At 47.5% G+C, this 25092-nt stretch overlaps 2 protein-coding genes across 5 annotated transcripts in view; one reads left to right on the forward strand and one right to left on the reverse strand.

The window, feature by feature from the left end:
* The window catches only part of LOC116950789 (semaphorin-4D-like), a 36276-nt gene extending 24754 nt beyond the window's left edge, over positions 1-11522 (reverse strand). Inside the window, exons 1-3 of one of the 2 annotated variants that reach the window (XM_076073136.1) lie at positions 10921-11522; positions 8896-9000; positions 1292-1444 (exon numbers count right to left, since the gene is read on the reverse strand). In XM_076073136.1, the coding sequence (XP_075929251.1) occupies positions 1292-1406 (115 nt within the window). In that variant the 5' untranslated portion in view covers positions 1407-1444; positions 8896-9000; positions 10921-11522. The remainder of the gene's footprint in view (positions 1-1291; positions 1445-8895; positions 9001-10920) is intronic. The other variant, XM_032968854.2, reaches the window with a different exon arrangement.
* Positions 9177-25092, forward strand: part of LOC116950790 (semaphorin-4D-like) — a 42963-nt gene continuing 27047 nt past the window's right edge. The window contains exons 1-3 of one of the 3 annotated variants that reach the window (XM_076073138.1): positions 9177-9476; positions 12579-12691; positions 19749-19930. In XM_076073138.1, coding sequence (XP_075929253.1) covers positions 19804-19930 — 127 coding nt within the window. In that variant the 5' untranslated portion in view covers positions 9177-9476; positions 12579-12691; positions 19749-19803. Of the gene's footprint in view, positions 9477-11645; positions 12692-19748; positions 19931-25092 lie in introns of those variants that run through there. The other 2 variants (XM_076073137.1, XM_032968859.2) reach the window with 2 other exon arrangements.

Raw genomic sequence — 25092 nt, forward strand, 5'->3', positions numbered from 1 at the left:
TGGCGAGACGTCGTGTAAGAGGTGGGACTACCTTAACTTTTCATCATCTTGCTGAAATAGACCCACACATTCCTCTACCACATGCAACCTTTTTTTTTGGTTTAACGCGTAGGCTTTCACCAGACATAGCCAATTGATGAGCTTCGTCACGTAAATAAAAATGCCAATTAGTTACTAGTTCAGCATACCGGTGTGTTGGAGAGTGAACCCACAAAATTTACAATTCTAGAACGACATGTCGCCGGTAATTTACGTGGCTTAACACACACAAAAAACTCCTATGAATAACATTTTTTTTTCTTCAAAATTTACCCGATAAACTCCACTGAGCAATTCACTCTTTTCCAGAGGCGACCTGACCACACGTTCATCGAAGTGGCGTATATCATCAATTACCATCATATGTGGGAATTTATAGCAGCAGCCAAATAATCTAGACGTTTGTTTCTAAACGTGGAGGGCAAAACCTGAGATCCGGGGGAAGAAAAAAAACGAACGCAACCACAGGGATAGAGGAAACACGCAAGCTCCAAACATACAGGCGTTGTCAGGGTCAGGATCGTACCCACATATTTCCGCGTACCAGACGAGGGAGATAACATCTCGCCACCATGGCGCCTTTACCTGCCCATGAACTTCCTGGATGCATTTTACTCGTAGGAAAAAGACTTGAGTGTAGTTACCAAGGAAAACTCGTGTGCACAAGCCTATAACACAAAATATACACAGATGTGTTCGCAACCTACTTGCTGTATTGTCAAAGACTGGCCACGTCAGAGGTCTGTACGTTTGTATGTTGGACTTTTTTCGCACCGTACGAAGCCAACCGTGCTAATCGGAGGTTTTGGCAGAAGGACGACAAACCAAACACAAAAAGCAGTTCGCAAGAATTGGGTTTTCAACCGAAATTTAAAGTTGCATAGCTCCAGTGGCTTCCTCATATCGAAAGCGAGGGCGTTCCAGACGGCCGCAGCACCGCACGCCTGAAAGCATGCGGTGCTGTGACCACCGACTTTGTTCGACGGCCAGCCAACAGTAAACGTTGAGCCATCGCACGCTGATCAATCTTCGTGTGATCTACCACTCCCTGGATCGCACAGCAGCACCACGGGTTGACTGCGTACGGCGTGAAAGAAGTTCAACAAACGTACGTAACCGTAACTGCATCTGGCTCGCTGTGCGGTAACTTTGTCTCCGGACGGTGAAGTGACGGAGAGATGGGCGAACGTGTTCCCTTGTGGTGTGGGGGTGCAGCAGTGTGGGGGGTGGGGGGTGGGGGGGGGCAGCCTACCCTGCTGCTGGTGCTGCGCCGATGGGTGAACCTCGATGTCGCTGAACCCGTGTGACATCACGAGCGTCGCCGCCGTCGCCAGCACCACCCACGCAGCTACGGACGGTGCCGCCATGGCCGAGCAGAAAAGCACGCGGGCAGAGGACGGTGGACCTGGAGCCGTGGGGCGGTGGGGAGGAACGGGCAGGGGGTTGTGGAGAGAGAGAGAGAGGCGGGGCGGGGGTGAGTTTATTGCAGTCGGGCGACAGCACGGCCTCTTTAGAAGCAACGTTCCCTCGTCACGCGCCATCGGTCGCTTGGCGTGAGGGTGTCCGTTTTACATTGGGCAGCTTCCTGGCATCCTGCGGCGAGCAAATCAATCAATGGATCAATCGGTGACCCTTTTTTGTATTTAAAGCAGCTGAGAGGTCGCTAATTTACATTGTTTCCTTTCGCAAAGGAAGACCCGGGCCACCACTCAAGACAGTCGTTCAGCGAGCTTTTGTTTATCAGCAAATAGAGTGATGATGCAGTTTAGTTGTAAATGTTTACATGTTGGACCTGGGCTCAAGTGCAATCGGCTACTTTTTTGTTTCCTTTTCGTACATGTTTATTTACAATTGTGCTCTTGGCACCATGTTTATAAGATGACGTGTCCCACCCTGTGTTAGAGAGTGGCCTGTGGAAGAAGGTATCATAAACTACTTTCTGACATCCATTTAAGTGACCTATTTGTGCACCTTACCGGGTGCTGCACACATCATTATACAGAGATAAATGTCCGTCGCGCGGAATGTTTTATTTTTCTTACAGAGCTCGAAATTAGATCAATAAATTAACGAAATCAAATTTGACATGTTTCTGCTGTACGGCTATTCTTTAGCCGGCCGAGACCATAAACTTCCAACAACGTGAGAACCCCATTTAACCAAGGGGTTGCTGGCCAGATTCACACCCAGGCTCTGAACGTTGCCGGTTCAGTTGCTCCGACCCCGGAGCAACCCGGCCACTCCTCGCGGCGACTGCCGCTGTGCGTGCCGTCACGGCGAGAGCAGATGGCAAGCTTTGGCGAGAGAGCATCCCCGTAGGAATGAACGGGAGCAGCTGGAGCCCGATCGAGCTGTCAAACTCTGGCGCCGTGGGCCCCGGTGGGGAGCGGGGGCCGGTTGTTGTTCTCCTCACGCGGTTGGCCAGAGCGCCCTTTGTGACGTGTGGGGGAGTCGGGACTCTCGCGTGTCAGTTACACAGCGTGAGGTCGTGGCCAGATGTATTGACTTGCGCGACAGCGTGTTCGCTCTCATGGAAGCGCAATCTTCAATGCTGACGCTTGGTTGTTATTGTTCGTTTGTTGCTGGCCACTCGGCATTTTGGACCCTTTGGGCACCTGTGCTCTCAGCAACCGTGAGAAAAAAACATTAAAATTGTCATCCGCCGTGGGTGAGTTTTATCCGGCGGGTGAGTAGGCATAGGAAAACGGAACGCCACTGAATCATCCTCCGACGCGCGATTGGCTGGATTTGATTGTCCAGGGTGAAAAGCCGCCTGGAGTTGGTGGGACGTGGGAGAATTCATTCGCAGCTTCGTTAGACCCTCCTACAGTCAGTCATGATACCGGCCTCCACGTCATCTGTTACACATGTAACCATACATGGTTTTGCTAATTTAACAATGTTCCTTTTGATTTAAATCTTTCGTGACTGCAGTAATTCATATTCTTAGCTCTTTCGGTAAAGTCACGTTGAAGGGAAACAATAAAATAATAAAATATATAAAAAGCTATATATATTTTATTGTTTCCCTTCAACGTGACTTTATCGAAAGAGCTAAGAAGAGGGGGGGGGGGGGAAATTATTTAAACAAACCGCAGCTTCAATTTATATTTCCCTTCTCCCGCACAGAGCCGTAATAGATTTATTGGTCGTGGTGACGTCAACGGAATGCATTATCTCACTCCCCGACGCACATATGCCACTGTCAGAAAACCGTAATGCGAAAGCTGTGTTCGTGGCACTGTGGGGGCCGCAGGCCAACCAACATAGGGAACTCGGAACCTGGCTGCAGCACGGTGAGGCACATTGTGCGTTGCGTAGCGTGCAGGCCACTCGCTATGTAGAATGTGTGAAATGCACGTGTCCGGGTGATCCAGTGGCTCGGAGCGCTGCTAATATCCTTTTGAGTTTGAATCCGTATTTCGGGCCACCCGTGATTCAACTGGGTTCTCGCGCGTGGCGAGTTGATGGTCTCAGTCCACTCTACTATGATTGTCAACTCACATTGAAAACCGCATCACGTTAAACGCAGTTTTTGACTCAGTTTATTAGAAATTGAGGCTCGGAACGTATAAAAAATGTTGGCTTTATTGCCTTTTGATGAGCACACTTTGCAGGGCATGTAAAGAGAGTACCCCTCGTGTGGACAAGAGGGGTTTAAATTTTGATTTAAAGCTTTCGTGACTGCAGTAATTCATATTCTTAGTTTTTTTTAGTTTTTTTTTCTTCAACGTGACTTTACCGAAAAAACTAAGAATATGAATAAGAGGGGTTTAGTGAAGTAATTTCAGGAGTAGTTCTCTGACGTAATCTATGACAAAGTGTGATGCACTGCTGGCTGTGAGAGTTCCCGATGACACGCCGTCAATGTTGACGCGGAGAGCACGTTTGGGAATTAAATATGGAACAAAACCAAACTACGGTACAGTAACATGGATGTACACTTCAAATAACGCCACACACGCAATGTGAGAATGAGCAGGTTTGCAATCGTGGCCAACGCCGCTGATGCCACCCTTATTCCAGATTCCGCAGCTGCTGCTAAGTGACACGTGACCTCCAAGATCAACCCATACGGTATCCCACCATCTGCTCTTAGGTCTTCTCTCCCCCTTGCTCGCTGAACTCACGGAGACCGCTCCAGTGTTTCCTCCACCCTGCACACGTGTCGCAGGATCGACACGACTCACTGCCACGTTATTCTCTCCCTGACTGCTGTGTGGCTAATCCTGTCTTGCCATGAAATTACAAATGGACGGGGTCCGTGACTGGGGCCTTTGCTCACTCAAAGCATGCTTATTGAACCTAACGTTTGGCTTATGTTGTAGCCCTGTCAATCCCTTTATGCTACACGATAGAATATTAACAGCGGTTGACTTCGTGAAAGAACAGAGTGACACGTGCGAGTCTGTACACACAGGGGATGTAGCGGTCGCACAGTGGCAAGCGTCATACTATGAACATGGCCACCTGAGTTCAAGTCTATGTCTTGGCTAAGCTAGTGGGGGAGTATTATCAAATTTAGTTCTTGGGTCCCCCCTCCCCCGTCTTCGACTTACGGTCAAAAAAACATTGTATAGGGAGGCCTTTATTCAGCAGTCGATTGACAAAGAGGTGTACGGTATTTACGTTCATTGCACTTCTTCCGCACTTTACGTAGCCACCCGCGCTAATCGGAGGTGCGGGTTGCCAGATATTTTTTTTATATTTTCCATACATACCTGTGCAGTACTGTACATCGAGAAACCTGCACACTCTTGTCCCTACAAGAGACTTCACACGCACCATACACGGGGCGCAGTTGCAACGGGTTCTGTTCGGCACACCACATCCGGTGCGCTGCCCGCTATGACTTGCGGCTGCTCTGTAATGACAGCGCCGTCTAGTCCACTCTACCAGCGACCCCAAAAAAGAAACATTCGGTGAATAACGAAGCCCTGACTTTGTTAACCCTGCCGAGGCCCGTTGAGGGGTTTCTATTTTCTGAAGCCACGGACGCGTGAGCGAGGAAGCTTGCCGCTCCGCTGCAGTCGCGTCGACCTCCAGCCGTGAACTATGAGATGGCAGTGGGCAGCGTTGGTTTGTTAACCAGCATTGGGTTTTCCAGCGAGCGCTGCAATCCGCACGACCTCGCTGCCACCCAACACCACGGGCCTTAACACGGCCGATAAATCCGGCATGAACGCCGGGGCCAAGGGGAGCCTACAAGGTCCCATCGTCCTCGTGCTGCTGGGCCTGCCTTCAATTTGGTAGCGCATTTGGCTGCTTTAGAATTTCCGCGTGATCAGGGAAACTAAATCTCGCGTGACTACAAAAAACGCAAAACCGGGTGGAAACGTGCAGTCCGTTCTACTATAACGCGGAAGCAATTGCGTTCTTGAATAACACCGCACTGTGGAACAATCGCGTTATAAAAAATCATGTGTAACGTAGGGTAAAACACAGTCCGCGATAGCACATGAGATGCATACGCAGACTGAACAAAGACCGAGGTGCGTGGCTAGCATCTAGAAGCATCCAGCAGCATCCCGCCTTGTGGGATGCTACGCCGAGGCAGCCACACAGCCGCCTATTCCTACTCGCGCGACGTAGTTCTGTTCGCTCGATCGCGGTGCATCCGATTCTCGCCCGCGTTGTAACAAAAATGCATTCCCTCAAAAGTCCATCGCGTTGTGTTACAATTGGCGTCGTGAAAACACCACGCGGCGTTACAGGAGAACAGAATGCCTTTAAGGTCGTGACGCGATAAAAAACAAATCCCCGACGCGGAAGTTGGTCGGTGTCTGGCGGTCGGCACGGTGGAGCGACGGCTCAAAGAGAGCCCAAGTCCTGAAGCGCCTTCACCTTCGCTCGAGGGAAGCGCGGAGGAGCTGCGTTGGTGCCGAGATGGCTTTGCAAGCTCAGCTCTGATCAAATAAAATAAAAAGTGAGGGGGCAGGAGGTGAGAGTGCTGAGCTGGCACCGCTGAGATCCTGGGTTAAGATTTGTGGCAGCTGCGTGTTACTCAGCCTCGCCACCAGTGACAAATAACATAATTTTCCTTAAATTTGGTTCTGGATTTTTGGCTAAATTCCAGCTCTGAGAATTCAAATATCGGTTGGAATGTCCGGTGACAAACATGACTCCCATGCATAGCAGATGGTCAAGTTTGTGCCCTGTATCGTGTGGACCAGAGGTCAATTGAATGGATGTCAGAGGTAGCTCTGCAGTGTATGCTCCGTGGGTTGTTGTCGAACACGAAGGGTCGCACTGTTGTGCAGGAGAATCAATCAGATACTTCGTCTTATGATGTACAAAATATGAAATTTACCTGGGTACAGATTTTAAAATATATATTTTATGCATTTATATAGCGCCTTATTCCAAGGCACTTTTCAGAAATGATGAAATTGTATTTAAGATTATAGTGGCTGAGATAAAGAGTGGGGTTGTTATTAAATGTGGTGGTGTAGTTATGGTGACAGGAGAACAGATGGGGAGGAGTTAAGGAGGGGTTGCGGTAGGGGTAGAGTTAGTAATATGGGTAGTGATAGGGGTAGTGATAGGGGTTGGGGTAGTGATAGGGGATGGGGTAGTGATAGGAGTAGGGGTAGTGATAGGGGTAGAGATAGGGTTTGGGGTAGTGATAGGGGATGGGGTAGTGACAGTGGTTGGGGTAGTGATATGGTTGGGGTAGTGATAGGGGTTGGAGTAGTGATAGGGGTTGGGGTAGTGATAGGGGATGGGGTAGTGATAGGGGTTGGGGTAGTTATAGGGGTTGGGGTAGTGATAGGGGATGGGGTAGTGATAGGGGTTGGGGTAGTGATAGGGGTTGGGGTAGTGATAGGGGTAGTGATAGGGGTTGGGATAGTGATAGGGGTAGTGATAGGGGTTGGGGTAGTGATAGGGGTAGGGGTAGTGATAGGGGTTGGGGTAGTGATAGGGGTTGGGGTAGTGATAAGGGTAGGGGTAGTGATAGGGGTTGGGTAGTGATAGGGGTAGTGATAGGGGATGAGCTAGTGATGGGGGTTGGGGTAGTGATAGGGGATGGGGTAGTGATAGGGGTTGGGTAGTGATAGGAGATGGGGTAGTGATCGGGGATGGAGTAGTGATAGGGGTTAGGTTAGGCCTGGCCCTGGCTGGGGGATGGGGGCTAGGAGTCACGGTATCATGGCCATTGCTACGCAAATATTTCCTCATGGAGCAGGGTATTTCACTTGCAATAACGGGTAGGCGTTCATCACTCTGAGTGGGAGTGTCGTTCATCACTCTGGGTGGGAGTGTCGGTTTCAACTGCCTGGTATTTTGTAACCTTTATCAGGCCGCATAACGCCGCACAGACCCCTCTATGTCTACAGCTACGGCATCCGGCAGCAGCAATAGCTTGCAGTGATCGCTGTAACTACTCAACCACCCAGTGACGTGATGAATACGTCACAATTCGGAGCGTGATATTTTTTTTCAGTTGTTTAACGAAAGCATCGATTCCTTTTTTTTTTGTTCTAATATATTGCGGTCTGCAACGTCGGTCTCCTGCGTCATGGGCGACTCATGCCTGCGGTCCGTCTGTCCCATGTGGAATCTGTGCAAGCATCGGCGCTGTCCGTTTTAATTTCTATTGACTCATTGGGTCTCCGTTGCACCAAGTTATACTTTCTATCTTTGTAAGTGTTGTCTGCCCCATGCAGTCTGTTTTATGTGTGCAGCCTATCTTGTTTGTGCTGCCTGCGTCGTGTGTTCCATGAGACTAAATGTACAATCATCGTGGAATTTGTAAGCACTTAAATAGTAGATTATTTACACACATTATTTAATTCAAGTATTGTGAGCTAAATAATCTATTTTCATTAATTAATTGATCCATCGAGGGATAACGATGCCTCATTGCCACTTACCCATGCTCCTAAAACAACATTATCCACAACTAAAAGCTTACATCTCCGCTAAGTGTGTCCTCAATGATCAAAGGACTCAGCGGAAATGAAGACTCATGTCAGCCGCATGCCTGAGGAGTTTCGTGACATTGACATTCCACCTTTGACCTGAAAACAATACTGGCAAATTCGTAAATGCACCATCAGTAATTTAGATCAATTATTTGAAACATCTGCAAAATTCTCCTCAATGATACCATGTAACAAATTGTTGTTGTCCTATCTTTGTTTCAATGTTGATACTGTGCCTCCCAATGCGGAATATCTCGAGGCGCCAGAGCAATGGGGCACTTGAGGCAATCACTCACTCAGGATGTGATGGCAGAGCAAATGCGCTGTTCAAATATTTGAAGTCTGCGTCTTCTCTCTCCCCGTGGTCGCGTCGAATTTTTCTTCCTCAGGTTTTTCCCTCCACATTGAGAAACGTGCATTGAGATTATTTAGATTATTTTTTGCTGGTATAAACTTGCACATGACAAGCCACTTTTGTTGAGCTATCATTTGTGGCCAGGTCGCTTCTGAAAAAAAGTTAATACCTGAGTGGGCCTTACTTGGTTACATAAAAATTTAGTTTAGTTATATTTGTTTATATTTTTGGTGATTTGTTTACTTTTCCTATACTTTGCAATCCGACCGTGCTGTTGTACTGTTTGTTGTTGTAACATTCTGACCCGCCCCTACTGGACATCTGTGAAAAAGAGCTTTATAGCTCATCGGATTCCTCCAGTATAAATAATAATCCTGATTCTAAAATCTCGCTGCGCTAACGCCGTGTCCTCACACCGATGTGTGTCCTCACGCCGATGTGTGTCCTCACGCCGAGGTGTGTCCTCACGCCGATGTGTGTCCTCACGCCGAGGTGTGTCCTCACGCCGATGTGTGTCCTCACGCCGATGTGTGTCCTCACGCCGATGTGTGTCCTCACGCCGATGTGTGTCCTCACGTCGATGTGTGTCCTCACGCCGATGTGTGTCCTCACGCCGATGTGTGTCCTCACGCCGATGTGTGTCCTCACGCCGATGTGTGTCCTCACGCCGATGTGTGCCCTCTGCGGCGATGCGCGCACAGCCGTCGTCTGTGATTCTCACGGTTTAGATCAGTGGGGCTATTGAATGTCCCCCGCTCCATCACGGGTTCCGTTACTCAATCGCCTCCCTGTTCTCAAATTACCGACAGAGCCACGGGCCGAGGACGCCATCAGTACCCCATTGTGGAGGGAGACAGAGACGCGGCTACGCGGTTCCTCTGGCGTCGAGCGGTGGAGAATGAGTGAGCTGTACGCCGCTGTTCGACATGGTTTTTTTTTGTCATGGGGTTCGCCGTTTTATCGCCGCAGTAAGAAGCAAAAGATACGTAACAATTATGTTGCGATGCATCGATTCAGCAGTTTTTAAAAAAATAATGCACAATGCGTGCATTGAATCGTGTGCGTAGGAGTTGGTTATTTTTGTTGTTGTAAGCATTTGATGTAATTGGTTCACGTGACCCCTACAGCCACTAGAGGTTCTACATTCGCCACGGAAGGTAAAATAATTGATTCTCGAATTGAATCGCAACCCCTAATTGTGACAGTTTGTCTACTTGCAAGGTATTCACATTGTTACATGCCTCTTGTGTCGTAAATATTGGTATTATATAGAGCCGGGATAATTACATCGATAATTGCCGTTACATGTGGAACACGTGTTGAATTGAATGTCGGGTTCTGAGCTTCAGCGCTGAAATAATGTCATCACTGTACACTGTGTGAGCCACGTACATTGCCAAGTCCATCTCTGTGTTCTGGTAATTAAGCCCTGGCAAGCCACTGAGTGCTTGGGCTTAAAAGCTCTCAGGTCAGGCATGTATTAGTATTAATTCCATTACACCAGCACTGCTTCACAGAGGTTGATAAACAACATATATATTTATAAGAATTGGTCTTACCCTCTCTGGAAATAAAACAGTTTGTGTTAAGATGTTACAACACCAAACAGAAACCTTTTGCAATGAATCATGTCTACATTAACCTATATACTTGCGGTGAACGTGCAAACCAAACATGCTCTTGTAGTATATGATGATGCATTGTCTTTGAAACTGATGGGTTCACACCAGAGACGGCTTCTTTCGAGCCTCGTCTCAAACAGTGTTAGACCAGAGGACGCCAAAAGGCGACTGGGCTCTAAAGAAAGCTATCTCTGGTGTGGACCAATCAGTTTCAAAGACAATGCATCATCATGTACTACCAGATCATGTTTTTGTTTGCATGTTCACCACAAGTACTCTGTGTGGTTAATCCTTGTACTGACAGATCCTTTATATTTTATTTATTTTAAACATGAAAGGAGGCCTGATGCGAAAATCTGGAGCGGGATTTTGTTATCCAGTCCATCTTGAGCCGTTTTATTTTGAACACATTTCGCAAAGCCGCCGTGGTGCCTTACAGGCAGGCGAGGGAAGGGACCTCGAACACTGGTCGCCCAATCCGACTCGAAGGCGGCCCGGCGATTAGTTGCCACAGAGGACATCGCCACCCGGCCGGTGAGACCGCTGCCAACGCCCCGTGCCAAGCGACGCGCGGATAATTCCCCAATCGTGCCGTGCTCTATTAGCGCCAGCGCATGAATATTTAATGCGAAAGCGCGCGCGCATATTCCGCTCATCGCGGCTTTGTTATTTTTTCCTTCTCCCCCCCCCCCCCCGCATCTTAACCGCACCGCGAAACAATCACAGCAAAAAAAAATATGGCCAGCTCCATGTGACCGTGGCAAATTCTCACGCGACGGGTTTCGCCCCCGTGATTTAATCCGCACGCGCGCGTCCTCTTGCTCCGTCGTCAGCGATGGCCGTACGGACGCACGCAGCAAGGGCTCGCCGGCGCCCGTGATGCGAGCGCACCGTGAGCATCGCCCGTGTTGGGAGCGCGTCTCGCCGTGCATGCGCGGTGGTAGCTGAGCATGCAGGGTACGGAAAATTGTGAACGTACCTTGGCGAAGCGACGTGTTACAGTGTCCAGGCAGGGCGCTCCTTCGGTGAGTGTGCAGCGTGCTGCCCGATGGCAGTGGCTATTGTTCCACGTCCGTCGAGCAACAGACCCCCCGCAAAAAAAAACGGACAAAGGCTCGAATCCCATCGACCAAAAACAAAGACCAGTGGCAGGATGAATTTATTTAAGCCTCCCTGACTGTGCGGCTGTGTCTTTTACGAGAAGGCAAGGAGAGACGTGCAACAAAGGGGCGCGGATTTCTTCCCGGCGTTCAATAGGCGAGAGGACGTCGGCTGTCGTCTTGACGCCAGATGTGCACGCGATGACGGATGGCAGATCGATGCTGCCGAGCTGGTCCCCCTTTACGCAGAAACTGAACGATCGCTCCGCTGCAGCGATTTCGTTTTAAAATACAGGATACGCAATTGACGCTGTTCTGAGCATCGTATATACACACGCGCGCGGGCGCACGACTAAGACGCAGACGTCATCCGCTTACGGTAATTTAAAACAGGCCACCACCCACAAAGTGACGAACGCTCCTGGATGTGGAGAGCCGAAGAGCCTCATGCGCTGGTATCTCACCCTTCCAGTAGGGACGCGCCCGACTACCCACCCCCCCCCAACCTCTCTCTCCTCCTCATCCCTCGGCCTTGTCTCCCCCTCCCACCCACCACTAATCCCTCCCCACTCCCTTCCACGCAGTATCCCCCCACCACCAAGCAACTCTCTTCCCAGAAGGGATGGGAGTTGTTTGTCTGCAGCATTGTCAATTTTGTTTTGCTGAGTACTGCTGCGAAGGCTTATTTGAACTGGGTTTGGCCATTGGGTGACCATAGCTTCTATGACGCCACGGTGGGCTTTGTTAGGATGGGTTTGATGTTAGCCACATATTTGAAAATGGGAATTGTCATTTTAAAATTCATCCTTATTTGATCAGCGTATCAGGCGATGGGAATTGTTTCATATTCATGGTTATGATTGAATCTAAAATGTTGATGTCGAGTTATTTTTAAATTCTTAATTCATGATATACCCTTGCTGAGATTAGTTGTATTCTGATGCATGCATATTGGGTGGAACTGTGGTGCAGTGGTTAGCTCGCTGTGTTAGGAACCCGGTGAGCTGAGTTCGACTCCCGTGAATTTACAAAGGGCTGTGCATAACATGCGTCCTTGTTTTAATCCATTACACGCCGAAAAGTAATGTTCATTATGCAATGTGTCTCCTGCACATTTGGCCATGCAGAGGCGAACCTTAAATGCGAGTGGCTGCATTTTATGGTTCGTTCAAATGTCACATGCGTGCCACAAATGTAATGATGCTGCAGTTATGAAACTGCCTTGGCAGCTACGCTTTTACCCTGCTCATATGCCCGTAGCGCTGCGTCGTGCAGCACTCATCAGGAACATCGTGTGCTGTGCTCAGCATCACACGGCTCGCTCTGAGCGCCCGTAACAAAGAAGAGAAGTGTGTCCCCCCCCCCCTCCCCCCGTGAAATATGATCGTCAACCCATATATCGCGGCGTCGCCTTATTTTTCCATCCTAAATTGCTCCCTGCGTGGGCATCGACCGTTCCATTAGCAGCGAGGGCTTGGAGCTGTTATTGTGAGTGTTTCACACGACCCCTTGGTGCGGGCCCTGTGTCTGTCTCAAGTGCAATGTGAGTAAAGCGGGATCAGTTTAGACACTAAAATTGGACCGCGCCTGCCGCGGACGACGGAGCGTTGGCGAGCAGCTGACATCGAGCTGGCAACGCTGCAACACGAGGTGAGCTTCCCAGCGGCGCAGCACGCGGCTTGTGACTTGCTCGGTGATATCACATTTTAGCGGCGCTTGCAGCCTGAGCGAGGTGGCGTGGGAAATTGCAACATCAAAGGCGACGTTTAAAAATACACCACGTTACGTTAGGGGCCGTCCATAAATTACGTCACGCACCTGGGGGGGGCGGGGGTCAGACATTTGTGACGATGTGTGACGAGGAGGGGGGGGATTTGAGAAATGTGACGTCACATCAAAATGAGCCAACTTTAAATAAATATAGACAACACGTTCTACTTAATTAAATAGACTTTTTAATAAATGTTTTCTCCTACAACATCAGAGTGCAGTGCCACATTAAATACGCACTACAATGACAATAGTTTAAAGCGATTTGAAGCATGTTTGAATTTTTTTTTGGGGGGGGGCAGAGCTTTGTGACGTCATATTTTAGGGGGGGTCTGACTTTTTGTGACGCCGTGTGACGAGGGGGGGGGGCAAAAATCGTCCAAAATCGCGTGACGTCATTTATGAACGGCCCCTAATAGGGCTTATTTAATTTCATAACCGAGTGCCACTTTCGAGGACGTCAAGAGCAGCTGATTTGGTGGATGATTCTGGTCCTCACCGTGTAAATGTGGAATTTAACTGCCAACCAAAAGCTGGTTAAAGTAGGGACGATACTTTGACTTTAACAAAAGATATGTCATTTTTGTAGCAATATTCCACTTTAAGCATACATACTCTTTCTTTCTTTCGGTAAAGTCATGTAGGGAGAAAAATAAAATATTTCTCTACCTACGTGACTTTACCAAAAGAACCAAAGAGTATGGATTCCTTCAGTCACGAAAGCTTCAAATCAAGATTTCAGCAGACAGTAAATAAAAAATGTTCAAGGTGACCAGCCAAAAATTCTGTTATATGCGGGAAAACTTTAGATGAGGGACTTTGAAAATGAATTGTGTGGGAAAATTCTGAAAATCAGGGAAGTTTTAATCAAAGTGCCAAGTCTTGTAATCCATTCATTGACAGACGCTTTACTGCTGTACATAATGCCATAAATTGGGGTTTCGCAAAACACAAGTCCTCGCAACCCACCGCTGTCTGCCTTCCCATGTTTTCAATCCTATTTGTTCACATTGACCACATTTTATTACACGCGACACACGCGCCTGATGATTGCTAAACACATCAACGTGACGTCGAGCGTGTACGATCAAGTGAAGATAGATGATCTGCACGTACGTGTATGTGTGACCGTGTATGTCCCATGTGGGGAGCGGTGGTGTAGCAGTTAGCGTGCTGCGCTACGAACCTGACGACCCGAGTTCGATCCCCGCTCACGGCAAATAACAGTGACGAATATTTGAACCGGTCCTGGGCCTCCCCTAGGTCGACTTAGCCTTAACTTAGTACCTGGAGCGATGTGTAAACGTCGCTACTCGGGAGACAACCCAGTTCCGGGCTCATCATGGCCAGCTTTGGGGCCTCACGGTGGGGCCGTGAGACCGTTTCCACAGCAACCCCCTTGAGGAGCAGTCTTTGAGCTTTGCCAGGCCTGGCGTGGAGCATGGTGTTCCAGTCCTGGTTTCCAGTGAGGGGGTGAGCAAGGAGTGGTGTCCCAGTGGGATGTCGAGAAAGAGAGAGAGCTTACACACCATGCTAATTGGTGGAGGCTCCCAAAGCATTACAAAGCTTATGCCAGTGACATCAGTCTTGCAGCTGTTCACCCGCTCTGGGAGCTAGTCTTAGCCATAATAACAATAACAACGTCAGGAACAAGAATTGGACCCTTTGTTTTCGGAGGGCCCAGCAAGATGTGGAAGTTTGACCAATTCCATTTATTTTGTTTATGTTTGAAACCTAAATCGGAAGAATTTTTTTTACAAAAAGTCAAATTCGATAACTCTTGTTTTTGTAATAATATATGAGTGTGATTGTTAAATATAAGTAATATTTTGTCATACTTGCCAAAAATAACTATTATGCATATTTTAAAATATACTTTTTATTCCCAAAAATATTGCACTATTTGATTTAAATATTCTTGGTTTTTTCGGTCAAGTCAAGTTGAAGGTAAACAATACAATAATAAAAATATAAAACAATACAATTATCACGACGTTTCGACTGCAACAGAAGCAATCATCAGCAGGTGTGAAAACCACAGCAAGAAAATTTTTAAAAAGTGGCGTTTTTTTTTACGTTAGCACCACAGAGAGCGATTTGACAGTTTGTTCAGATGGACGAGTCCCTCTATGTTCGGAAAAGAGGAGGGGGGAGACGAAAAATAATGGATGCGGTCTGAAAGCCACCTTAAGCGTGATCAATCAATTAAGACCAGAAATGGTTTATCAAATCCTTCCAATGATTGCCGTCTGTAAAATATGTGATTCCGGACATACAGTACCCTGGCGTCTACAAACTAAGTTGCCTCTGTGGTAGTAGTTACATTGGAGAAACCAAACGACATGTCTCGGACCGCATTCGTGAACACAAAGCAGACCTGAAACACGGTAGGACCAACACCTCGGCCGTGGCAGATCACTGTTATAATTCAGTAGGCTCACATGACATTGACTTCTCCAAGACAGAGGTTCTTTGCAAGCCATCTGGCTACCATGAGAGATTCGTTCATGAGGCTATCCACATATACAAACACAGAGACAATTTCAACCAAGAAGATGGATTCTGGCTTAGCAATCATTGGAAGGATTTGATAAACCATTTCGGGTCTTAATTGATTGATCACGCTTAAGGTGGCTTTTAGACCGCATCCATTATTTTTCGTCTCCCCCCTCCTCTTTTCCGAACATAGATGGACTCGTCCATCTGAACAAACTGTCAAATGGCTCTCCGTGGTGCTAACGTTAAAAAACCGCCACTTTTTTAAAATTTTCTTGCTGTGGTTTTTACACGTCTGATGATGATTGCTTGTGTTGCAGTCGAAACGTCGTTAGAATTTTATTGTTTCATATTTTATTATTTTATTGTTTCCCTTCTACGTGAATTTACCCAAAGAACCAATAATATGAATCCCTGCAGCCACGAAAGCTTTAAATCAAAATTTATTTTATTCAACATTTTAATTTCTAATAGATTTTTGAGTTAAGCCACGTAATAATCTGGTCAAACAAATTGACATTTTTTCCCATTGCTCAAACAAAATGGCACGTATACGATTGCTTAAAGGGAAAAAATGCACCAAGCCGCGTGTAGTGGTGAATGCTTAAAATTTCGCCAGACGTTGCATCGCCAGCCTGTGACTTGTGGTCGCGGCTGGGGGAGGCAGCGGATAGATCGTGGCCGATGTTGGTCATGATGACGACGACGATGGATGACGTCAGGAGAATTCACGTTGATAACATCCGATTAGCCGCGGTTGGCTACGTGCGGTGCGAACAAAAGTTCAGCATACATACATACATCACAGAATGCCATTTCTGGTCACGGAAAGGACGCGCCTCTGGGCATAACTTTTGTTTGAACCCGCACCCTCCATAACATCACCACTCATTTCCTGTGAACAACGCATTCCTTGGAACTACATATTAATCCTGCCTGTCACCGACACTTATATAGTTCCATATACAAAGCTTCCTGTATTCTTACATCCTCATGACATCAGAGCTGACGATAAGCAGCCCTGACCTAAGTGACTGCTATTCACGAGACAATGTATACACGCACAGGGCCGGTCCCAAGCCCGTCGTACCGCGGATCGCTAACCCATCGCTAATCCTGGCCAGGTCATCTCCTCCATTTAGAGTAATCACGCATAATCTGCTTGGGATCCTAGGGTCACTGTCCCTTTTTTTTCTCTCCCAATGCTCAAAATTCTCGTGATGCAGAACTTGTTTCTGCGTGTGCGTCACGCCAAGACAGACCGGGACGCGCTGCCACAATGGTGTCACGGTTCTCTCACTGGACTTTCAATTCCCGGGGTTGCCAGTTCTGGGGCGCGTGGGTAGCATAGAGAAGCATCCAGCAGCATCCCACCGCAGCGTGCGACGCTTCACCGTGGCAGCCGCACGACCGCCTGTTCCTACTCGCGCGACGTAGTTCCGTTTGCTCCATCGCGATGTATATCCAATTCGCATCCGCGTTATAAAAAAAAAATCCGTTCCATAATACATTCATCGCGTTGTATATCCAATTGGGGTTACGAAACTCCGCGGCGTTACATGAGAACAGACTGTACATACTCCAGCATCCTAATCGGGACCCCAAACGAAACCCCTTCAAGGGGTACTCCACCGAGCCCTGTCTCCACTCCTCAATGTAAACCCCTTTAACACGCCTACTGCCCTGTCCCCCACCACGTCTCCACCACTTATCCATCCGTTGCGTCACCCTTCCTTACATTTCTACACACCAGCATCGAGGCATCCCCATCACGTCGGACCTGGGGCCAGATCTACCGCGTGCTAACTACAAAATGTGCCATTTCAGCTCCAACTGCGAGCACTGTGGTACTGTTGTAGTTCTGTGCGGTGAGCTGAGCACAGCATGCACAATAAGTCGTCTGTGACACGAATCTGATTACCCCAGGCACGTCTATCACCAGTGGTGGCAAGTTATACCTGAGCCAGCTGAGTCTGGCCTCCCTTAAGTTTGCACAACGCGGTTAAGTATGGCCACGCAGCCCCGTACGAATATATCTGCTTGATGGGGCCTTCTTTGTGCAGCAGTGAACTATAGCACAAAAGCTTGAGATGTGAGATGCATTGTAAAATATAACACAAAACTTCACATTATTATGACTATTTTGCTCAGCTAGCTGTGTTCATTGTTCGTGATTTTGTGCACTGCAAAGACAAAGTTTCCCAATGTATAGCCTTAACGGACTTCTATCACACCACCACAAACAGGAACATCTATTTGCTTGCTTCCGCCAACAACACCACGTTTCTTTCTTTGTAAATGCCATGTCGACCATGCTAATAATTACAATTTACTGATAGAATGCCCAGTGCTCGCAAAAGTGACAAGGGGCCGTCCATAAATGACGTCACGCACCTAGGGGGGTAGGGGGGGGGGGTCAGACATTTGTGACGATGTGTGACGAGGAGGGGGGGGGTCAAAAATCGTCCAAAATCGTGTGACGTCATTTATGGACGGCCCCCAAAAGATTGATCATAATGATACTGCCATTTGTTTACCCAAGCCTCATGAAGTAGGAAGACCTCCTTCTCAGGGAGGGCTCTTCCATTGGAATGTTTGACCAAGGCCTTTAATGCGAGTGCTGCATGTGGGAGGCTACACGAGCGTACCCAGACAAAAAGCCAAACATCACAAGGTTACACTGTACAGCGTGGTCCAGATGTCTTGTGACACTCCCCCCCCGCCCCCCCCCCCCCATTTAATTATCTCCAAGGCATAATATTTTGAAGTGAAATTTATTTAAAACAGAAAATAATTTGCAAAGAAAAAAAATAGTGGACAATTAATTGGGGAGGGGGGGGGGTCAAAAGACACCTGGACCGATCTGTACAATCCATTTCACATCTCAAGCTTACAGTCATTAGTATTTACAGGCATTCTCCCTGCCAGGTACAGGCTGTTTTCCTACAACGCCACGTGTCGTTTTCATCACGCGAATTGTATGCAACGCGACGAATGATGTATTCGGGAACACGTGCCTTATGGCGCGGATGCGAATTGGATGTAACGCGATTGAGCGGACAGAACAAGCGTCGTGCGAGTCGGTGGGATGCTGCTGGATGCTTCTCCATGCCTACCCACGCTCCTCAGTCTTTGTTCGGGCCTGCGTACGCATCTCAAGCACCATCGCGGACTGTGCTTTGGGACCGTCCATAAATGACGTCACGCACCTGGGGGGGGGGGGGGTTAAACATTTGTGACGATGTGTGACGAGGGAGGGGGGGGTTGATGAAATGTGACGTCACATCAAAATGCGCAACTTTAAATAAATATAGACAACACGTTCTACTTAATTAAATAGACTTTTTAATACATGTTTTCTCCTACAATATCAGAGTGCAGCGCCACATTAAATACGCACTACAATGACAATAGTTTAAAGCGATTTGAAGCATTTTTTTGGGGGGGGGGCAGAGCTTTGTGACGTCATATTTGAGGGGGGGGTCTGACTTTTTGTGACGCTGTGTGACGAGGGGGGGGGGTCAAAAATAGTCCAAAATCGCGTGACGTCATTTATGGACGGCCCCTTTGCCCCACGTTAGATGTTACTTTTTAAAACGAGATTTTTCCATGACGTGGTGTTCCCCGGGAACGCAATTACTGCGTTTAACGGAGAACGGACCCGTGTTTGCCATGGTCAACTTTTCTTGACTTCTGAGGTCACAATTATTTGCCGCAGTGTATATAGAGTACACTTTTACATTTGGCACGTTGTCTCAAAGTGTTTCGGTCTGCCGGAGGTGTGTTTATGTCGAACAGTGGTCACCCATCAGTTTTGTAAGGTTCACATATCGTATTAATACAATTATCACGAATGTGGACTTGCGCACACACGCGCGGTTACTCAAAGAGGGGCGACATTGAGCGTGCAGGGTTTCCCCTTTAACAATAGAACGTTAAGAAGAGACGGCTGCGCTTGCTTTAAAAACCTCTCCGTGTGTTGTAACCGTCAGTCTGCACTGCGTCACATCGACAACCTGCACTGACCAGAGAGGTGAAGTATGGTCAAACAACCCTCATGACTGAAACTGCATTGGAAGGACCTTCACCCATCAATGGATTGACACGGAGCTGTACATTATTATGAATCATAAAAAAAAGAATTATACTTTGAATAATTTAACATTGCATAGCCTGAGTCAATCCACCGATGTACTGATAAGGGATTGTACACAATAATTATAATGATCTAACAATGTTCATTCCATGCCAATCCGTTGGGGTATTTACGCCTTTTTAACATTCAACATCCTGACACTGGCGAACGGGTCTCAATCATTTTTACTCTCTTTAATGGATGATTCATAATTTATAGTGTGGATGAGCGTCGTAGGGCGTTCCTAAACTCGCTTGAGGAAGTGTTCCGACCACTCATCCTCGACTGGTGCTACTGACCACGCAGCAGAGGCTGCAGCAGCAGCAGCAAGACCAACAACAGCTACAGCAGCAGCTGAGAGATGCTGTTCCCGGCAGGACCACTCACCGCCAGGGTGACGACTGCCCTGCTACTGATGGGCACCTGGCTACAGGTGTGTCTCTCTCAAGCCCCGGATCCCAGCAGCGGACATCCCAACACCGACGAAGGTAACGTGGCGGGGCGGGTTTGAGGGGGGTGGTGAAATGTGCCGTAGCAGGGGTGGATCGGTCGTGGCGGCAGCCACGCAAATCCGAGTGTGTTGAAGTGCTACTAAAGAAGCAAGCAGCGGCGTTTGGTGGCAAATATTTTTGGTGGGACGGTGCCAGCGGTCGCAGTAGCGGGTCTGGGGGGCCACAGGTAAGACCCACACTGAGCTATCGATATAGCTCTTTTTCAGAAGCAACCTGGCCACACATTATAGCTCAACAGAGTGGCTTATCGTGGGGAAATGTCTAGCAGCCAAATCCTCTAAACGCGTGTTTATAAATGTGGAGGGAAAAACCGGAGGACCCGGAGAAAAATCCACACGACCACGTGGAGAGATATGCAAACTTCAAATATAGAGGCGTCAGGGTCGGGATGGAACCCACGACCTGCATACCAGGCGAGGTAGTTAAGATCTCACCCCCGCTACAGCTCTGGGTTTAGGAGGAGCAGGCGGTGGGATGGGCGGCGGGACTGATGGCTATGGTGAAACAACTGTCATGTATTAAATATTTTAGTGTTGTAATATACAGGGGGCAGGGTGCTGTGGTTAGACTCTGCTTCACATGAAGAAATAAATTGCGGTTGGATGCTGACTTGGCTAATCGGCTGTGAAAGGTCGATTAGATTGGTAGATTTTCCTGGGAATCCAATAGCGGTTATTTTCCATTGACAAACTGAACAATGCCATTTAAATGTGAAAGTGCCCCCTTTCGGGTTGAAAGCTGTAAATAAATATGAGTGCCGTCAATTGTTCTCTTGGGCAGCGACACGACTGTCATATGAAATGCACTGCAATAATACCCTTCGTTTAGAGGTGTGAGATTGAAATACACGCACACAGCAATAATGCCCTTCGTTTAGAGGTGTGAGATTGAAATACACGCACACAGCAATAATGCCCTTCGTTTAGAGGTGTGAGATTGAAATACACGCACACAGCAATAATGCCCTTCGTTTAGAGGTGTGAGATTGAAATACACGCACACAGCAATAATGCCCTTCGTTTAGAGGTGTGAGATTGAAATACACGCACACAGCAATAATGCCCTTCGTTTAGAGGTGTGAGATTGAAATACACGCACACAGCAATAATGCCCTTCGTTTAGAGGTGTGAGATTGCGTTGGCAGTGGTGCAAAAGTACAGACAAACTCAATACGCTCCTCAATAACACTGCCGTAAATAGAAAACATGTATACAACATGCAACATTTCAGACAATGCCCCCCTCCTTCCCCTTCATAGCAAAGAGACTGCTAATTTATTACTCATTTCCTTGCCAAACCCTTTTTAAAGTTCACATTTCCTAAATGACCAAATTGCCTGAAGTGCATCGGATCATGTCACATCGCAGAAGCTGATTTAGTTGGCCTGGACAGTGTCTAAATGAGTGACCCCCATGCATATTAGGTTGTTATAGACTGCGAGATGACAGGGTGGGGAGCAGAAGGTAGTGCAGAACAATTGTTGTACTATACTATACGCACTGAACAATGCGGTGGAGTATGGTCACGTACTGTACTCTTTGGTTCTTTCGGTAAAGTCACGTAGTAGGTATAAAATAAAATAAATCACGACGTTTCGGGCGCAACACAAGCGTCCGTCATCAGGTGGGAAAGCATGGTCCTGCTGCTGAGGCAGACTGTTTTAAAAGGTTTGAAATGGGTGTAGCCCAAGGGTCATAAAGAAGTGGCCGGGGCTGGTGATGTTAATGTGAGAAATTAGCATGTGACTGTAAGATAGAAGTGGCCTCCTCGACGAGGGAGTGCAACCCAACGAGTGCAATCCAAAGGACATGTGAGTATGAGAGTGCAATCCAAAGGGCATGTGAGCATGAGAGTGCAATCCCAAGGCATGAGAGCGCAATCCAACGGACATGTGAGCATGAGAGATCAAAGAGAGAGGCATAGAGAGAGAGTCGGAAATAACAGCTGACATAGGCAGGTGGGACAGAAACATCACAGTCAGTTAAGACTTTACCTGGTTAATAACGTGCTTCCAATGATTTCTCAGTTTCTACCCATCCTCTCGGTTGAAGTTGTGTCTGCGTTTATGGTCACATAACAACACGACCCGCACGCTGTGTGGAGGCCATCATCCAGCAGTGGATTTACAAACGGGTGTACATGCACAACGATCATTTGTGTTCATAAAATTAAAACCAGAGCATATTGTTGCTCTAACAGTAAAGCTGGGTTTAACGTGGTACGTTTAATACAGTTTGAAAGAAAAATAAAATAAAATGTTTGCTCAAACGTGACCAAAAAATATACCACATATTATTGTTTTATAATAATTCACGTGACACTTATTGGCCCCAAAAACTAATACAAGCCTATTTTTATAAAATTATACCAATTACTAGAATGTCACTGACCTTCATTATCGAGGACGTGCTGGTTTTAATTGGACACGGTCTACACGGGGGGTTAGTTGGTCTGTCAATTGACATTTGATCTCCCAAATTCATCACCTCCCAAACAAAGCAAAATCACATTTTTACAGAAAATAAGCAGGCTTAATCCACTGATGAAACCACGATGGTCGAAACTGGCCCAGAGATTGCATTTTCTACTGCCTAGGTTTTCACGACTTGTGCTGTAAAACTCTCCGATGTGTTTTAGGGCCCCACGGTAGCCAAAAGCTTCTCATTAAATTATTTAAGTTCCTAAATGAGCTCCCAGCCTATGGAGGGAAACGTCGGACATCGTGCCGAGCAACACACGGTACGATACAAAACACGTCGGGAGGGTTTTGCGTGTTTAAACAAATTCTGCTGGATGTCATTGCTCTCTATACCCTTTTGGTTCTTTCGGTAAAGTTAAGTAGGTAAAAATAAAGTTGATCAAATCACGACGTTTCGGAGGCAACACAAGCTTCCGTCATCAGGTGGCAACGGTCACAGCAAAATTACTGTGGTGAGTAGAGAGAGAGAGAGAGCTGTTTGTGACACGAGATTATATAGGGTAAGAAAAGGGGGAGGAGCCAGGGAGGACGGATGCAGAGTGGGCGGGTGTGGATGAGTAGTGGGGACTGGGCATGGTACCCATGGCCCACGGATGGGGGGAGGGGGGGGGAGATTGGGATGGGAGACAACTTGGCACGATTGAAACATTGCAAGTCAAATATCCTAGTGATTGTGGTGTGTAAGGCTGGGAGTAAAAGACCGGATATATGGATATGAATGTAAACCCTAAGGCAGCTAAAGTTTAACATGGTTAATAGCATATTTCCAATGATTGCTCAATTTGAATCCATCCTCTCGGTTGAAGTTATGTCTATGTATATCTGTATGGCTTCATGGACAAATCTTTGGTGGTATCCAGACGGCTTGCAGAGCACTTTGGTATCAGAGAAAAAAATATCATGAGAACCCACCGCGTTACAGCAATGATCAGCCACGGCAGAAGAATTCGTCCTACCGTGTATCAAATCTAAGTTGTGCTACCGTGTTTCAAATCTGACATTGCTCTCGGGAAGCCGGTTGACTGCAATCAGACAGCACGAAAAGAGAAAAACACAATAAGAACCATTTAGTTCATAGCCTCATTAAAATATCAAGCTCGGCGCCAGCGTCCACACCGCCCGTTCTGGGGAGCCCCCTCCCCGCCGAATCGGAATATTTGTTTATCCTGGAGAATTTCGATGAGCTAACTCTGCTCATGCTGACCCTCTCTTCCATTCTTATACTCCTCGATCTGTCCTCAGCTTTTGACATGGTTGACCATCCTACTCTTAAAACTTGATTTGGCGTGACTGCAGGAATTACTCTTTGGTTTTTCCGTAAAGTCACGTAGAAATAAGAAATAATAAAATTACATAATAGCATACGACGTTTCGATTGCAACGCAAGCAATCATCATCAGGCACAGAAGAGCTAAATTTAAGAGAGAGAGAGGAAACACAGAACCATAGACATATATACAGACACCTAAGTAGAGGGAGTTAACACAGAGACACAAAGAGAGACACACGTATGGGACACAGAGAGACAGGGTCTCGGCACAGAGACCCTGTCTCTCTGCCTGGTTCCTATCCAAACTTGAACGTCGTGTCACGTAAACCCTTCCAAAACTCAAATTATCTTTTTCCCTACATCCCGTTCCCCTCCACCCTGTTCCACCACCTCTTTCCCTCTCTGTATTTACGATTTCCCCTATTTCCTCAGCCTGCAGTCTTGGCGTTATCTTTGACTCTTCCCTCTCCCTCACCGATCACATCCCCGCGACTAACCTGTCCTTGCCGGTTTAATTCGTTAAAAATTCGCAAAGTCCGACCGCATATTTCCAGGTCTGCATCATCCAATCCCTTATCCGCACCCGTCTGGACTACTGCAACTCTCTCACGCTCAGTCTCCTCGTTTACTATTTTGCTCCCCTTCAGCAAATCCAAAGCAACTCAGCTCGGATCATATTCAACCTTCCCTATAATTCCCATTCCTCGACCCTCCTCGCACAACTGCACTGGCTTCCTGTCCACTACCGCTGCCTGTTCAAATCTCTCACCCTGGTATACAAATCCCTTGATGGTGTTGCCGCACCATAACTTGCCACGCTTGTATCTTTCTACGTCGCCTTCACGCCCTGTACGTTCTCAATCTTCGCTGTCTCGCCTTCTGTTCCTCCGTCTCCATGAGCTCAATCCACGCTTTCGCTATTTTTATTTTATCGCCCCCCCCTCCCTTCTACACTGGAAAAAACTCCCCACCACCAGATGAAGCAGTCACCTTCGCTCGCTAGTTTCCACGCCGCACTCAAAGCTCACTTATTTTCCAGAGCTCACCCCGCGACCCCCTCAATCTCCGCCTCCTAAACGTCACCGTTATTTCTTTCCCTCTTCATATTCTCGTTATGTGGCTTTCACTCATTCCCGATTCATTCAATCCATTCATTCGTCGTTTACCGCCATCAATTTCACTTTCACCGAATTCACGCATCACAAAATTGCCCGTTGCTTCCGTTCATATATTAAATTCACCTCGTCTCCACCATTACATCCATATGTAGCATTGTTAATTTTGAGTAAAGGGCCTTGGACAAGGCGCGATATAAATTCCTTTAAGGAAATGTGTCCAGTAGGGGCAGGTCAGTTATGACAACAAACAATACAAAAAAACTCGATGGAA

This window comes from Petromyzon marinus, chromosome 40, assembly GCF_048934315.1.
Source record: "Petromyzon marinus isolate PM22_M1 ecotype Great Lakes invasive population chromosome 40, UKy_Petmar_22M1.pri1.0, whole genome shotgun sequence".
In the NCBI taxonomy this organism is placed as follows: Eukaryota; Metazoa; Chordata; class Hyperoartia; order Petromyzontiformes; family Petromyzontidae; genus Petromyzon; species Petromyzon marinus.